Source organism: Pipistrellus kuhlii, unplaced genomic scaffold (assembly GCF_014108245.1).
Source record: "Pipistrellus kuhlii isolate mPipKuh1 unplaced genomic scaffold, mPipKuh1.p scaffold_m20_p_3, whole genome shotgun sequence".
Taxonomy (NCBI): domain Eukaryota; kingdom Metazoa; phylum Chordata; class Mammalia; order Chiroptera; family Vespertilionidae; genus Pipistrellus; species Pipistrellus kuhlii.
Window position 1 is genome coordinate 169,488,590 of NW_023425529.1, and position 17,376 is coordinate 169,505,965.

The 17,376-nt window shown below is 39.5% G+C and overlaps 1 protein-coding gene across 6 annotated transcripts in view; it reads right to left on the reverse strand.

Annotated features, from left to right (window-relative positions):
• Window positions 1-17,376, reverse strand: part of UNC5D (unc-5 netrin receptor D) — a 514,611-nt gene that overhangs the window by 27,387 nt on the left and 469,848 nt on the right. For all 6 annotated transcript variants that reach the window (XM_036457169.2, XM_036457168.2, XM_036457167.2 and 3 more), the window contains 3 exons: window positions 13,353-13,521; window positions 10,929-11,156; window positions 3,244-3,393 (listed from right to left, as the gene is read on the reverse strand). In XM_036457169.2, coding sequence (XP_036313062.2) covers window positions 3,244-3,393; window positions 10,929-11,156; window positions 13,353-13,521 — 547 coding nt within the window. The remainder of the gene's footprint in view (window positions 1-3,243; window positions 3,394-10,928; window positions 11,157-13,352; window positions 13,522-17,376) is intronic.

Sequence of the window (17,376 nt, forward strand, 5' to 3'; positions counted from 1 at the left end):
CACCAAGATGCTCACTGAGCTGAGAGGAATTATGGGGAAAGTAATATGGAAGGACAAAGTGTAGCAAAGTTATGAGTTTTTAAAGAATTCCGGAAATGTTTTCATTTTGATTCCCATTATAATTAGGTTGCTGGCAGATGGAGAGAATGTAAATCATATCCTAGCAGGAGACAGACACTGGGTTCTCCAAGATACATAGCCTGCTGAAAAGACAGCTGCTTTTATCCTGGGGAGGTGACAGCCTGACTTTGTGTGTTGTAGGATTTAAAAAATAAATTAATATTTTATGGTGTACTGTTTATTACAGCGTCTCCACCCCACAGCCAGCGAGGAATAAATGAAATCGTGATTAAGTGGCAGTCAGGTCCCAGGGACCTATGGAGAGCGGAGCTATTTACCTCCTAGGGGAGGGTTTCTAATCTGTGGAGGGCACAATAGCAGAACCCTAATTGTGGCAGAGACTTAAAAAGCCCGAGATGACGATTTGAGAAGGACTAGCACTGGGGGCCTCATTTTTTTCTTGGAGTCAAATTTGATGGATGCTACTGCAGCCAGACCTAAGAACTCATAGCCTTCCCTGTCCTCTCACACATACCTGGCTTCATAAGCAATAGGGCTCTGTAGCATACTTCCCATAAAGTGTAACCGCCCCCCCCCCCCCCCCCCCCCCGAACCACAACCAACAGGATTTAAAATCTATATAGGCTCTCATCCCACAGCTCTGGATCCAACCTTGAACTCATAGCACTCAGAAAACATTTCTTGTGTGGCTGGTTGGTATCTTATAGAGAAAATATTCTAGGTACTGGATACTGCCCAGGCATGGTATCTTCCTGGGACACTCCACCCTTCCCAGAAGCCAATGGGAATGATTCTTAGGAGAGTAGGTCTTGGGTACCAACTGGAATTTGTTGATTCTCATATTCCTGATTTGAAGTTAGAGAAAGGGAGGGGGGAAGAAGAAGAAAAGGGTACCAGAGGTCTTCCACGTATGAGGTTGAACGGTGACAGGGAGATTTTCATTTGCAGAAGAGACCCATGAAATACGTCAGGAACAGTCCTGAAATTTTCTATCCCACAGTAGCTCTGTTAGTTCCTGTCCACTAAGTCCTAATATAAAGCCATTCTCTGTTCTCCATACCCAGGATGTCAGTGCACATGAGGTTCAAGCAGGCCAAACACAAACCCTCCCCAAAGTGCTTCCATCAGATGCCTGGGAGCAAGCTCAGCATGGCAATTAAGACACGCACAATCTGTAGACACACAAGCTGGGAAATTTCCATTGTGACAAGGGCAAGAAAATTGGTGGTAGGGATGGTAGCGAGAGAGGAGGAATGAAGCAGAAAGCCATTTGTGGATAAGAAAAATGAAATGGAAATGAAAACTCAGTGGCAGGCGTCCTGGTATAGGGAAAAGTAAATTATTTCTCAGCCTTCCAAGACTTTCTAGAATTATGCTCAATTATAGAAGCCGATGTATACATGTTCACAACCTCTGTGCAATCCAGCCCATTCCAACACTAACTTGTATTGGGTTTCCTGTAAACCAATGCCCTTTGGCTTTGCCTGGCCCTGTTGTATCATCTGAGGTCGGCAGGCACTTAACTCCCAAGCCTTCTCTACTCAGGGTTCTCTTAGAAATCCCTGGTATTGGAATTATTGTTTAAGTACTGCTAAAAGGTTATGGTTCTTTCACCTGGATTTTTATCTCAACGCGTTAAACTTAATAGTTACTTTGGACTGAGTCACTTGCATTAGATCCAGTGAAGTGACACCCTTAAACCTATAAAGATTAATACAGAAGAATTTACATGAATGTTAGCGCTTGTTTTTAATAATATCCTAATGTTCCATTTGGACTGGAAACTGAATACTGCTTTCTGGGAAATAGATACATAGATCTAGGACATCCTAAACAAAAATCTTCATCCGTAGAAAACATCCCTCCCTGCGCAAAGATGCTGAATGTGCCCCCCAAAATCATTCAAGGCTGTGAGAGACGTTATTGTTCCTTTGAATGCACTAAAACTGTGCAGAGAGAGGCAATTCCCAAGGTAACAAAAAAGTATGAAAAGGAAATAGGAATGTACGGCCCTGTCTAATTTGAAAATTCTGTATTTTAGAAATTGAAAGGGTTGGCAGTTCAGCTTTTTTCTAACTCTTATGATGCAGTGAAGGTTTTTCTCTTTGTGATTTGGCTTGTTCCCATTCTGACAAGCTGGTAGGCCTTGTGCAAAAAAAAATTTTTTTTTAATTTAATGAATGCTACAAGGATGAAAAGTTAAAAAAAAAATGCAAAGGGCTGTGCAGGTGATGTTGATGGACAGAATGAAAAAGTTTGAAAGCCTCCTGTGACTTCAGATCAATATGAATCCACCAGATGCCTTTTCAGAGTTAAGGAAGTGTCCGGTCACTTGAAGGACTGGGACTCTGACTTCAGAAACGATGGTAGACCAGCTGGCTGCAAATGATGACAAACCTTACTGGGAATTTCCATAGAATTCAGTGGTAGAGTCATATATTAAGAGATCTTTTTATGCTAAGCAATTACTCCAATTCCCTAAAAGTTATCCAAGGAGACTCTAGGCCATTTTGCAATTTTTAAAAAATTATATAGCTATATGAACAATAATATATATATATATATATATATATATATATATATATATATATATAATATATATTTATATATATATATATAAAAGGATTCTAAGGAGAATTATCTTTTCTTTGCCTCTCAATTTATAATTTTCACATCTTTCCCAATTCATTTGATAGCAAGCAATTTATATTCAGGATATAAACCTCTTGTTCCCACCTGGTCAGCCATAGTTCTCTACAAGTGAAAATCATCCTGAAGAGGTTTCATTAATGCTGAACATAATTAAAACAACATATTATAATGAACTGATTTTTAATAAAAACAAACCAACAAACCTTGCCCTAAGTTATTAAATTGCTGCTTTCCACATGTCAAGTAACCATTTGTACATGAGAGAGGAGACATGTCGCATTACCTAAGTTGTAAGCTCCCTTTCTCCCACCAGTTAGAAACTTGCACATTTATGCTAATACGTTTAATTACCTGTGTGTGTAGCCCAAACTGTTACATTTCTCTGATAGTTCTGAGATTATATCCATACTTTTAAAGGAGGAGGAAAGTCAAGAGTCCCCTCTTCAAGGGTTGTGACACGCTTGCTGGTTAAAGCTAAGCTGTTTTGCTAGAAACCCATTTGGCCAGTACCTGGCAAGCAGTGAATGGTTTGATTCTCCAGAGGAATGGGGGGATGTCAAGGACAGAAATCTGAAGACTAAAGGTATTCCCTTTGAAATGCAGCAACTTTGGTTCTTCCAGTAGCTGTCCGCCTTGGTGCCTTTCATCTGACACCACTTCCTGTAGGGCAGGGGGAAGAGAAGAGGCACAACAATGAAGTGTCTAGTTACTCCTTCCATAGATGTGTATGCTCACCATCAAGTATCGCCCAGTTCTCCTTTAGTCTCTATATCCTTGCCTGGTCAAGACTAAGGATTAAGCCGAAACTGGTTTGGCTCAGTGAATAGAGCGTCAGCCTGCTGACTGAAAGGTCCCAGGTTCGATTCTGGTCAAGGGCATGTACCTTGGTTGCGGGCACATCCCCAGTAGGGGGTGTGTAAGAGGCAGCTGATCTATGATTCTCTCTCATCAATGTTTCTAACTCTCTATTCCTCTCTCTTCCTCGCTGTAAAATATCAATAAAAATATATTTTTAAAAAAGAATTTAAAAAAAAAAGACTAAGGATTAAAACCCGTTAATAGGATTTGCACAAAAGAAACAATTGTTCATTATGTTATATGCTTAGGCTTTTGAACACACTATGCCTTTCTTTAAAAGACCTCCATTGCACCAAGCAAATTTTAACACTGTTGAATTTCCACAATTGTATGAACTCCATTCTGATATGACTGTAATCTGTATGTCAGGTTAGGGACAAAAACATCCCATTATATTTCACAATAAAGGTAGACACAGCACCTCCTCTCTGGTTCACTTGTTGGTCACTAGCATAGGTATTATCCACATTTATTCTTTTGTCTCAAAACAGATGTTACAGAGGTCATGTTCATTTGTGCTAATGTTCATAAAAGTTATGCCAAAGGCCAAGTTATGCCAAAGTTATGAGTCAATTTTAACTCAGAAAAAAAAAATCAAATTTCCGAGATAAGTATGCCTACATCTTTCACTGAGAAATTGTTATAAATACATTTCATGCAAACACAATGCACATACATTCTATTGAGTAAACCATTTAATTGGTTCCAAATTTGTGTTGTTCTGAAACATTGGGGAGGTGATACAGTAAGTGAGATAATAGATATGATTTCTGAAAAATTTTAAACCATCATGGGCTGAGGCTTTTCCTGTTACTAGAGATAAGAGACCTACCTAAACCTATTTTTTTAAAACCACCATTAATTTAGTTATAATTTTCTTGCAAAGTTAAGATAAATACAAAAGCTGAAATCCCTTAATTATGTTCTGTAATCTTCCCAGATTCTAAAAAAGATTGTAAGAAGTCAAGCAAAGAGGTTTATAAGTACAGTATAAATACATTTTAATTATAAATATAACTTACAATTATCAGTGAGTAAAAGCTGCTCCGAAGGTGATCTTAATCTATCTCTTGTGTATGTATAAAATAACATTAATAAAAACATTTCTGACTGAAGCAGCTCCCCAGCTTTAATCCTTCATGTGCATATAAATGGGTTGCTAAGTATCTTTTGTTAGGACTAAGTGTTTTCATTCTGATGGCATTTTCTCCAGCTCTTTTATCTTGTTACTGGGAGGGTGTTTCTGAGGCCCCTAGGTCAGTGCTGACCTCTGGGATATGGAAATGTTTTCTCTCTAAACTGTCTAATATGGTATTTATTCACTAGGCACAGTGTCATTCAGCTTTTGAAAAGTGGCTAGTGACTAAGGAATTGAGTATTTCATTTTAATTACATTAAAATTAGAGTCCCACAGGTGGTTAGTAATTACTGGACCTAACAGTGCTATGCTAAGTGACTCCTTATGTTCTGGATCTAAGACTTGGGTAATACAACATGGTAGATATCTATAGTATCTGGTTGGGCCTCAAACCATGGAAAGAAGGTGGCAGGGTGGGGAGAAAGGGAAATTCATTCCTAATGCTAACCTGAGGTCTTTCATAGATGCTGGTTACTGGTTCCTTCTTTTGAGATTAATGAGTATCCCTTGGAGTTATGCTTGAGCAGGACTTTGGGTGTCCAAAAATGAACTGTCTCTGCCACCAAGAAGCTCACTGTCTACTGAGAGCATTGGAACAGTAGGCTAATATTATCACAGTACATGTGCAATGCATACAAATAGCACAATACATGTATGCCTAGAAGTTAAGGCAAGACAAAGGGTGCCTATCCAGATAGGAGGAGAGGCCAGATAGAGGAAGTGCTGTTTGAGCTGAACCTTAAAGTAAAATAGGGACTAGCCACCAGCAAAGGAGGGAGAGTGCATTCTGGACAATGGGCAGGGTTTGCACAAATGCATGGAGGGAAGACTTAGCTGGAGTGGAAGGTGAGGGTGGAAAGTGTGTGGCTGGAGATGATGACCATGTAGGGCAGGGATCATGAGTTCTTGCTTGCTATGCTAACATTGCTCAGGATTTTAGGTGTGTAGGAATCTTCTGGGGGTTACGTATTCTTCTAAAGAGTTCTGATCTTGTAACCCAAAATGGAAACACAAGATTCTAATCTCATTTCTGTGCGATTTTGGCCTCTGTCCCTTACTTGAGTTCATTCATAGCTAGGCAAAATAATTAGCATAATAATAATATTGACCTCTTTTTGCAATTCTAGTGCAAGGTTAGAAACAAAGTACAAATAAAACATGTGCTTTTTAAAACCATATTTAAGCTGCAGAATTACAACAGTATCAACTCTTCACAGTATTTGACCAGGTGTTCTACAGTGCACCCCTTTTCTTTACATCTATCCTGCCTGGATGTACAGAGAAGTAAACCGAGGTGAGGAGACGGAAGATTTCTTTGAGGTCATGCATTACTGAGTGGAGAGCTAGGCTATTTTAATATTTTAAACTACATAGACTCTTCCCACCAGAAGGGAACTTTCAAGTTTTCAATCACTAAGTACCTTTTTACAGTTGAAAACATGCAGATCCCCTCCCCACTTAAAGCCACATGGTTAGTTAGTGACCAAGTTAAGACTAGAATAGAGAACTTGTTCATAGTACATTATTTTTTTCTACTAGATTTCCCTATGTTATACTTTATTTTTTTTAAAAGAAAGAAATGATGTGGTCAGACTACTATTAACTCTGTCCCATAAATAATTTTTCATTGGTAAGATATATGTAAAGATGATACAAGTCAGTCTGTATTAGTTCTAGGGTTATATAGATTAAGTAGTCCCTGAAATGCAGAGTGGAGACTAGAAAAAGAAATTAAAAAATGGATACCTACTTATTACAGAGGAAAATGGTACCTTTTAAAAGTTTCTGCTCTAGTCTCCAAATTTAAATACAACCATCAGTTGTTTGCTTTTTTTTTTTTTAGCTTACTATGTATTGAACAGACTGTATACAATTAATAGCATCTCCTAATCTTGCACAAAATTACAAGCAATTATAGTAACAAAAGAATTAATTATTAATTATTGAAATGAAGAAGCCCAATAATGAACTAATCCTTGCATTTATATATATTTGTAAAGACACAACCATTGTCATAATTAAAGAAATAAACACTGAGTATAAGCTTTAAAACACTATTCAAGTAGAATAAACTGTACTTAACAGCTATGCCCCTGGCTTATTGTATTCTTCTCAGGGGCCAGGCCTGGACATCTGAATTTTTATATGCTTCTCAGCCAGTTCTGAATCCTGGCTAGGGTTGGGGATCAGTTATACAAATATTACTGCTGAGCTAATTCTGAGTCACCCACAGGGATGCATCAATCAGGAGCGAGGCCTGATGTTCTTTGTGTTTTCTTCTATCAGCTTCCTTTATAACATGGACCCTCTGTTAAATCTATTATAAAATTGATATTTGCATTAATTAAACTAGAAAATTGGGTCTGACCAGTTTCTTATATGTAATATGTCACTAACGGCTCTGGGTCGTGTTTTTCCAGGCTCTGCTTCATCATTTCATACTGGGAGTTGCTAGTCATCCGGTTCTAGGAGTTGTGGCCAAGAAACTTGTGCTCTGTGCCTCACTGAGCTCTTTATATTGATTTAATGAGACAGGCAACAAAATTCAGGTGTGCTTCAGGGATAGGAAAACAGGCAGACCAGATTTACATATTTATGAGACAAAACTGTTTGAACTTAAGCACATACACACACACACACACACACACACACACACACACACAGAAAAATTATGTTGCTGTGGTGTTTTCCTTTAAATGCTTTACGTGAACAATATTTCCCAAGGTTGCATTATTGATAAATACAAGAACTACATCTGGAGGAAATCCTTTGAAATTAGATTCTAAATCCACATTAATGCCAAGTAAGTAATGAGTACCAAGATGTACTGAATAGGAATGCTGGGACCAGCAAAGGAAAAAAACAAAACAAAACACACACACACACACACACACACACACACACAACACAACTAGTTGTGTTTTTTCCCCTTTCTTAGATAGGGCAAGTGTTTAATTTCTTCCTTTCTTTGTGTCAAGGTTTGTGTGAGCTGTGTGTGTGTGTGTGTGTGTGTGTGTGTGTGATAGAGAGAGAGAGAGAGAGAGAGGGTGAGAGAGAGAGAGAGAGAGAATACAATAACAAAAACCTAGTCCTTATAATGTTACTGCTTTGGAAAAAGATCACCAATCCTCAACCTCTGCTTTGAATTCACCAAAGGAGGTGATGTCAAACAGAAATAAAATGGCAGCTCTAATTAGTGCAGAAACACAGCAGTGGTAAGGACACAAAGTCATTAGACCCTTCTCACCCTCTTCTCACCTTCAGGCAGATGGCATTTTTGTTTTTAAAGACCATACCAGAACTGATGTGATTTTCATAGAGATGTTTTCAGATGTATTTATCGCAACAGATCTGAAACTAATTGAATTATGTTTTGCCAAGGTGTTTGAGGCATTTGTTTTTGTTATTCAAAACTACTATGATTCAGATAAAACATTCCCAGAGCAAATGAGCAACAAGAATCATTGTTCTGCCTACAGGAGGTATAAGGAAGGAAAGTGTCCCTGAAAATGGAGCATGTTTCTGTTTGGTTACTAAAATCCTCTACAGGAATATTTTTTTTTGGTGGGACCATTATCTTGCCAGAGATCCTCACCTAGCTCTAAGAGGACTGGCAAGTGGGGTCTGGAAACTGTAGGCTTTTGAAAGATTTTATGGGACATAATTTTCCAGTGAGATCTGAATGACAGGAAGAATGAATCATGACTTCTTTCTTGGTTAAGAGCACAGGTCTAGTTGGGCATGTATTAGTTTTCTTTTAGATATATATAAAAAAATGCAACACAATAAATATGGTGACTGTACCACCACACTTGTATCTATTTCCAAATCACAAGCAACATTTCCATTACAGTGGTAGCTGAGGCAAATTCCTGGATAGGCTTTTTCTGTAGACATGCTTCATGAAAAACTACATATTAATTTTGATGAAGAAGTCAGGGTTCTACCAGCATTGTAGAAAATGAGTCACTACCATATACAATATTTTCAGCTCAGACCACACAAGTCAGTAAAACTCCTATTAACATGTGAAGTCTTTCAGAGGTTCAACAAATGAACTGACATAAGGCTATCTTAAAGGGGGACTGTTTTAATGGGTTAATAACTACTGGTATATAATTCTCCCCTCTAATTAAATACTACATATGAAGCCATAAGAAAGAGATTATTTAGGATATTAAGGTTGTTTGAATAAAACCCGTGTAAAGAGGTGTGAACACATGCACTTAGCAAGGGAAGAATCTAAAAAGCAAGATTCTTTTAGAAGCAACACCCAGAGACTAAGGCCAGGGAGCAAAACAGTTGTGTTCAGAAAAGCTAAAAGTTATATTTCAATCATTCCGTGGGTCACAAAAGTTATTCAACCAAGACCGATGCTCTCTCAGAACCCCAAGGGGGAAGCATGTCCTTTGCTGCTCATGACGGCTGTCACATACATCCTGTCAATAACATGTACAACCAAACCCAACTTGAACAGTCAGCTTCATTCGACATAACAGGAGCAGGAAAGCATTGCTGGAGGTAAATAGATTACAAAAAATGGGGTCAAAGTTATTCCCCCCGAAAAAACACTTCTCTAAAGCAAAAATAGTTTGAAGGAACATCTCTAAGTGAAATTAAGGTCCTGTGATTAAATTTAGAGGGATTTTTTTTCATTTTTTCCTAGCTTTGACTAAGAAGAGTATATTACCCACAGTAGGGGATAGTGGTTGGGAAAGTTGTTTTCAGGACCTCATTCACACTCTTCTGTGAATGGTTGAGCTGTGGTGGAATCTGGTAGCAATCAATGGAAATAAAAATAGATTATCTGGAAAGTCTATTGGAATAAACTTTTCAGGCAAATGTTTAACTCATTGGTAGACACAAAAATTCCAAATTGGTTATGAAGGCTGACTTCCAAGGTGGCTGTGACGAACAGATCCTCACAATCATACCAGGAGGCAGTGGGCTATGCACATGAGCCAGAAGGCTGGCACTGCTCCATGGCCCTGCCCGCCCTCCTCAGCTTCCTCAGCCCTTGGAATCTGGCTGAGTTACTGTACTAAACATCCAACTTGAGTTATGGTGCATTTTATAATTGTTAAGTGATGGTCATGCTCTCAGTACATCACTGAATGTCTTGTGTAGTTTATTGAGAATTCCTTTTCCTAGAAGTGATGAAAACAGATGAAATGTGTAAAATGCCAATCATAGGATGAGGTATAACTACTTATGCTGAAGTTCTTTACACTGCAAAATGGCATCCCTGTGGTGAACAACCTTTTATGTATAGCTAGCTATTAAGTGTGCCCTTGACCTGTGCTACCTAAGAGATAGGGAAGGTTTGGAAATGCAAGTTGTTACTGTCATCTTTACGGGCTATGTTCAGGATTCAGGTGATGTATCCCTGGTCCCAGTGAACATGAGTTTTCCAGCTCAGTGTCTTAAACGCTAGTTACTGAGGAAGTGCTCTGCAGAATGGACTCAATGACCTAGGACTGGGCTGGCAGGGATCTGGGGTGAGGTGTGTCAGGAGAGCTATGCTTCTTAGGTGTGGGCAAAGCTTACACAGGCACTTCTGCACCATCCTTTCTGCTATTAATAAATCCACACTCTGTGGGTAGCTAATTTAAGATACATCTTACATGATTAAAAGTATCAGAAGTGGAAAGAAACCTTGACCATCTCTGCCCCAGTAGCCCTGATAATTAATAGACTCTGATAGGTATGATTAATAATTGTTGTTCTCTAACTACAACCTTTCGTGAATTCAAGCAATTTTCTCCTTGCCCTCTGCACATCAAATAACTTGTATCTGCCGTTCATCCCGTTCTCCATTCTTGGCAGGGTAACCCTTTCTTTTTTGCTCCTAAATTTTATCCATCCATGAAGGTTCACAAAGAGTGCTCAACAACTCTCCTCCAGTTCCTCTACTGAATTGGGTCTCTATTTTTTGAATTCTGACTTCATATCTAGTCAGTTTTACAATTTAGCACACAATGCACTAATGTAACCCTTCTCTTTTTGTGACTGCCAGGTACCTGAGTGCCTTGTTGGACACACAGTAAACACAGCTCTCACTTCAAGATAGGTATCCCCATCAGGCCAGTGGTGTGGATTCATTTTCCAGGCCTTCCACAATAGAATTCTCTATTGATACTGATCTTTAAGAAACCCCATGCTTTCATGACACCAGAAAAATTATAGAGATAGGGCTGACCTGAAATGCACAAGGGGTATTGTCCACACAGTAGACTCTCAGGTTGTAATCCAGGGAGTTGCAGGACATGCAGCCGAAAACTGCCACCTTGAGTTGCTTCACAGCACAGTCTGTGATTGGTTCCCCAGTGAGGGCATATGTCCCAAAACTGTCTAGGAGCACATGACATGCAAAGGGGTCCAACAGGCAGTAACAGGATGTGGATTCATCCTCCACTGACATCACCTCCTGTTGGGAAAAGGTGCATTAAATTCTCTCAGTTTAGAAATAAAAGATGTGACTCAATTTAACAATTACTTTCCAAGGACATAACTAAACAAACAAATATTTTCAGAATTAGGTCATTTTCATTGTCCAAATTTTCTTCTTCTTCTTATTTTTTAATCCTTCCCCAAGAATATTTTTTTCCAGTGTATTTTTAGAGTGGAAAAGAGAGAGAAAGACAGAGAGAGACATCAATGTGAAAGAAACACATTGATTGGTTGCCTCCTGCACGAGCCCTGACCAGGGCTTGGCCTGGGGAGGAGCCTGCAACTGAGGTATGTGCCCTTGACCTGAATCAAACCTGGGATCCTTTGGTCTGCAGGACAATGCTCTATCCACTGAGCCAAACTGGCTAGGGCTGCCCTAATTTTCTCAATGTTTACTATTCTTTGGTCAAAATAAATGTTTGCCTCAAAATTCAAGAAAATATATTCAGTGCTGGAATTCTACTTAATCTATATATTGTATATAAAAGCCTAAGTGACAGTTATGATCCTCAACCAAAGGACCAGTTGACTGGTGGCTATTATGTGCACTGACCACCAGCGGGCAGATGCTCAATGCAGGAGCTACTGAGCAATGGTGACTTGGCAGCTGCAGCTTTTGGGTAACATACCAGGAATCAGAGAAGAGGGAGCCCGATTCTGGGGTGCATTATCTGAGAACTGCCCTCTTGCAATCCAAGACCCCTCAGGGGATGCTGGACAGCCAGTTTTGGCCCTATCCCCACAGGCCAGGCTGAGGGACCCCATCTGTGCACAAATCCGTGCTGGGCCTCTAGTATATTATAACAAACATTAGATTCAAAGTTCTATTTTTCGTTAATTTGTTCAATGCCAGATTTTTTTTTTTTTTAAAAGTGTCTTAAACAGTAAGATGAATAAGTAAACATTTATGTTTTTAAAAAAGGTATTTTTGATAAGGTACTATATATATTTTTAAAATATTTTATCCTCTTTCATTTCACCAAAATCATTCATGAGGAACCATTAAATAAATAGTTTGGATAAGATATACTAAGAATATATCACTTTCTCTGATAAGAATTTAGGTACGTGTGTGGCTGGTTTGGTAGAGCATAAATCTAATACCACCTGGATCTACAAGATTGTGAGGAAGTGCTGAGAAACTAAAGAAGAGGAAACCAAGCAAAGCAAAACTTAATAAAAAAGAGATCCAAACCTGGCCCAGCTATGAAACTCATGGAACTCCATGCCCCAGGAAATTTGCCTATGGTTTATGAGGACTGAATAAATAGCAGAATGCATTTTCAACAGAGAATATAGACCAGTTTGCAGACATAGCTGGGCAGAGTAAATGTAATCTATTGCAGCAACTGGCATTTTTCTTCTCATAGGAAAACACGATTTTCCTTTTACTTCTTTTGCTGGAAGTAACTCCTGGGAGGTCTGGTCTCAGCGCTAGCTGGAACAGGTCATTGTGTTCCAACAAGATAATTCACCTGCTTTCATGCAAACTGACTTCAGAGGGACAGAAAAGGAATCCCTATCAGACAGATAAATCAGAAGTTTCCCTTAAAACAGTAATTCCACTGCAATCTTTCTTTGCTGTGACTCTCCCTTGCTGTGACCCTTGTCTCATGTTTTCTCATTTTCTGTTCTTGTCTCTTTTGTTCTGTTTTTGTACTGTAACTCTTTTCCAGGTGCTCATAAACACAGGGAGGCAGACAGTCAGAATAATTTTCAATGCATTCATTAATTCACCAGAATATATTTAGCACCTACTAAATTCCTGATTACTTAAACATAGATTTGTAATAATTCCTCTGGTGATAAGACATACTGTGATTTTATATAATCCCTATTTATATAATCCGATATAATCCCTATGATGACAAAAACAGATATAGTGACACAGTTTTATGTCCCAAAGATATATCTGTGTGGGTAATTACAACTGTATTCTAAAACCGAACAAAAATAGCTTGGGATTCTTTCATCTCTTTTCCATTATCCTGGAAAACCACTAGCCAATACCTTCAGGGTGTTATAAAACACATGTCACCAGCCCTCTGTAAAACAAGAAAATGCTCTCAGATTTCACAGCTGACTCTTGGTATTAAGAGAGCATAAGGTTAAATCCATCCTGTAGGTGTAACCCAAATCCTGGTTTTCAAAAAAAGGAAAAATAGAGTCTCACCTCCCACGTGCCCTGCTGTGTCCTCTTCTTTAAATGGATATTCCAGTGCTCAGAACTGACATCTGCACAGTGTGGTATGGTCAATGCGAAGGGCGTGGTGACAATCATGTCTGGGGGGCCGCAGGTGACTTCAGGACTCAGGAGCACCTCGGATCCATCGGCCTGGAGGCTTTACCATTGGGAAGGGAAGGAAGAGAGAGGCATGTAAAGGAGGGGGCTTATTTGAATGAGAATTTAGTTCAGAAGGGGTGAGGGTGGGGAGTGTGGGTTCTCTTCAGCCCGAGCACAGTCCTATCCCAGCATTCCTCTGGGTCAGCACCACATGCGGAGGGCTGGGCTAGGTCACAGCCATTCATAGGAGCTGCTCAGGCACCCAGACTGGGCTTCAGCCTAGATTTCAAATCTGGGTCTGAGAAGCAAAATGACAAATGCTTCTGCAGAAATAAAGGAAAGGACAGAAGAAAGCAAAGATGTGACCAGTGTGTCACGCGCCTATGGAATCCTTATCTTGTTGATAACGTTGTCAATGACCAAAGCCAAGAATGTTATAGATATGACTAATCTGGTAATCTTAGTATCAGATTCCTTTCTTTGAGCACATTCTACAAATATGTTTAATGCTAGTAGAGGCTAAAACAAAGTATTATGAAACAAAGCAACACTTGAAACACACCCAAACTGAGTATGTCTCTTCTGGTTTTAAAAACATTTACTTTTTGCCAAAGTATAGCAATAGCATAGTAAACAGCTCATTATAAATGTACATAATCAAATACATGTGTGTGTGTGTGTGTGTGTGTGTGTGTGTGTATATATATATATATATATATATATATATATATACACTCTTTCCTATTTTAGATCTAAATTTAAAATCATTTTACCCAAAGTTGGTGTTTAGATTTTTCTGCATTGTAAATTATTTATGATGGGAATGCAGAGTCATGAAACAGATAAAAGAAAGTGAAGCTTAATTAAAGGGAGATAATACCACCTCAGTGAATGCCTCTCTCATTTTCTGTCCAAAGCTGACAATTCTTTCTATACAAGCAAAGCATAAGGCACCTGAAAATATGTCTGCATTTGCCTTTAAGCTGGGTAGGCAAGCTATGGGCTGGGTTTAGAAAAGTGGTGTATTAGCAATAACAAATGCTCTATGAACATCCTATGAATATACTTGAGGTTTGAAAAAAAAAAAAAAAGCGGGGAGAGGGGGGAGGAGGGAAATGCCCCCATGTGAGCTATAACCAGCATGGAGTGGCAGCCTGCATGTGGATGCCTGCCAGGCCCATTAGAGAGAGCTAAGCGCTTTCCCTGTAATTGCCGCCTGCCTCCATCGCAGACAGGAATAGCAGAGATGCTTATGAGTGACCGATGACAAGCTCTCCTAAAAGAACTATTTAATTGCTTTCAGAGAATCATCCCCCTTGCTGAACATATTGTTCAAACATATGGGGATTTGGGGAATTGTTTAATGCCAAATGAACTGAAATCAGCTAATTAGATGAACTCTCACACTCGTGAGCAGCGCAGCTCCTTTCCGTAATAACTTAAACGGCATTAGGAGTCACAGTACAGGCATGCATGGAGAGGGAGCTTCGCGTTAGGCAGGCATCAGGCATTTCCATACGTGGAATGGAAGTAAATCAAGATTTATAAATCATCACCCTGCTGTGAAACAGTGTCTGGGTATAGGTTTCTCTAGTGAAGGAACAGAATTTAAATCTCCATTTTCCCCTCCACGCTTAATTAAAAAAAAATTTTTTTTGCCCTTTTCTGCTACCTTTTATTTGCAGCAATCAAGAAGATTTACAAAATATTAATTAAAGCTCTTCACACACCTGGGGCAGCAGGTGTGAACAGCAGAAGGTCACAGAGAAGTCTATCAAGGCAATGGCAGCAAAATATCCCTATATTTCTACTCGCAGGCTCCTGCTCTCTGTGACCAGGTGTACTTTCCTCCTCTGTTACAGGAGGAGATGTCTGGTCCAGGTGCTGGCTCCTGTGACATTCAAGGCAAGATGGAGGGAAGCATAGTCTGAGGGTAGTCATGAATACAGACATAGGGCCTTTGAGGACAGAGGGCTGGGGAGACTTAATTAGGCCTGGGCATAAATGAAGATTCATAAGGAAAGTATGGATGGTATTTACGTTTTCCCACATTATATAGTACATGTCAAGAAAGTAGCCATGCTCCTGCTATAAGAAAAGGTGACAGTTTTCTAAAATTGCTGAGAGCTAATAATAACTGAAATAATAACAGCAGCAATTTCAAGAACCTAATGTGAACCACTTCAGGGCATCGCTTACCACAGTGTAGTTAGAAAAGTCTGGTTGTGTGGACTTTTGCTACTTGTCCTTTTCATTGTATTCTCTGTCTCTTTTTCTCTATCTCTTCTATTTGTCTGTCTGTCTATCTATCTATCTATCTATCTATCTATCTATCTATCTATCTATCTATCTACTGTGCATATTTATGAAAGCTTCTGGAGAAGGGAAGATCAATAATTTAAGAGTCAGGTCTTTGTAACCAGGTGGCTTGCTGAGCAACTGTATGGAAATATGGCTGTGAATTAAAATTTCTGCTCACACAGTGCAGCAGAGGGTTCTGGGAAGAACTGACAGGTCTGCAGCTTTGATGCAGAAAACACAGGGTGGGAGAGGGTGTACAGGAGCAGCCTGGTTATCTGGTCCCATGTTGCTAACCTTGTTTAGTTACCAGGAGGGGAAACCCACAATAGAAGTGGCTGCAGAGAACATAGGCAGTGGGCCAAAAGAACATTCTTATGTCCTCACGGTGCTCTTGGTGGCATCATCCCTGAGACCTCATCCCTCTTCTTACCTTTTCTCTGATATTAAAACCAGGTGCTGTGGCAAAAGTACCTCTCTTTCCTCTCTTGTAAAATAACACCGACTCTAAGATTGCTCTGCGAGTTAAAAGAAACATAAAGAGCACCTAGTATATACTCACTGGGGGGATAGTTCTGCTCCCAACTCCAAACTCCCACCCCTACTGACTTTCCACTTGTCCTACTACTATCAGAACTGTGCTTCTTTGAGGTGGCTAATCTATTCCACAAAAATTGTCATTATATCAACACACGCTTTGACAAAATGTTCAGTGCCTTAGAGAAGTGTACTATGGGAATTTAAGGCATAGAATTTAAGGTAAGGATGCTTTTCCATCCTTACCTTCCAGTCTGAGCTCAACTCAGCAATGTCAATTTGTTCCCGCCTCAAGAATTCCAGCTGGTGCAGCTGCTCCGGAGTGCTCTGTGGGGCCTGGAAGAGTTTTCCTCCCCATTGCGTGGTTGGCTTCCCCAGGTCCTTGAGGTCTTGGCTCAAATGGCACCTGCTAATGAGGTATTCCCTAACTGTGCCTAAGCGACGCAGTTAAAGCACTCCTGCACCAAAAGCTGGCCTTCTCCCATTCTCCACAACATGTATTGACCTTTAATGCACTTATCATTTGTTTACTTACTCTTTTTTTTTTCCTTCCACAAACTAGAATGTAAGCTCTATAAGGCCATAATATTTTTTCCCCCTGTTCTGCTTTGTTTATTGTTATATCCCCAAAGCTGGTTGTAAGCACTAAAACATATTTGTTGAAAAGGACATAGGAGCATAAGGTGGTTCCTACTAATGAAACTTGGAAAATTGTGAGCAAAATAAACCATGGTACCAAAGGATAATAATCCATTGAATAACTTAAGAACCCATTAACTACATGCCTATGAATGAGTGAATGAGAAGGGAAAAGTCTTGCATACAATAGGAAGGCAGCAAATACATGTAGAAAATCATCATTTGGCAACCAGCATTATTAACTTTTGACCCAGTTGAGAATTATGAATGGGTGCTCATTATTTGGTGAACATTTAAAAACTAATAAGGAACTATTTACATGGTATCAAAGTATCTTTGAAACTAATCACAAAAGGTAAGATATGGTTTTATAATGGGAAATCTTGGCAGCCACCACCTAACCCAATTACCCAAGTTCACTCTGCCAGGAATGGGATGA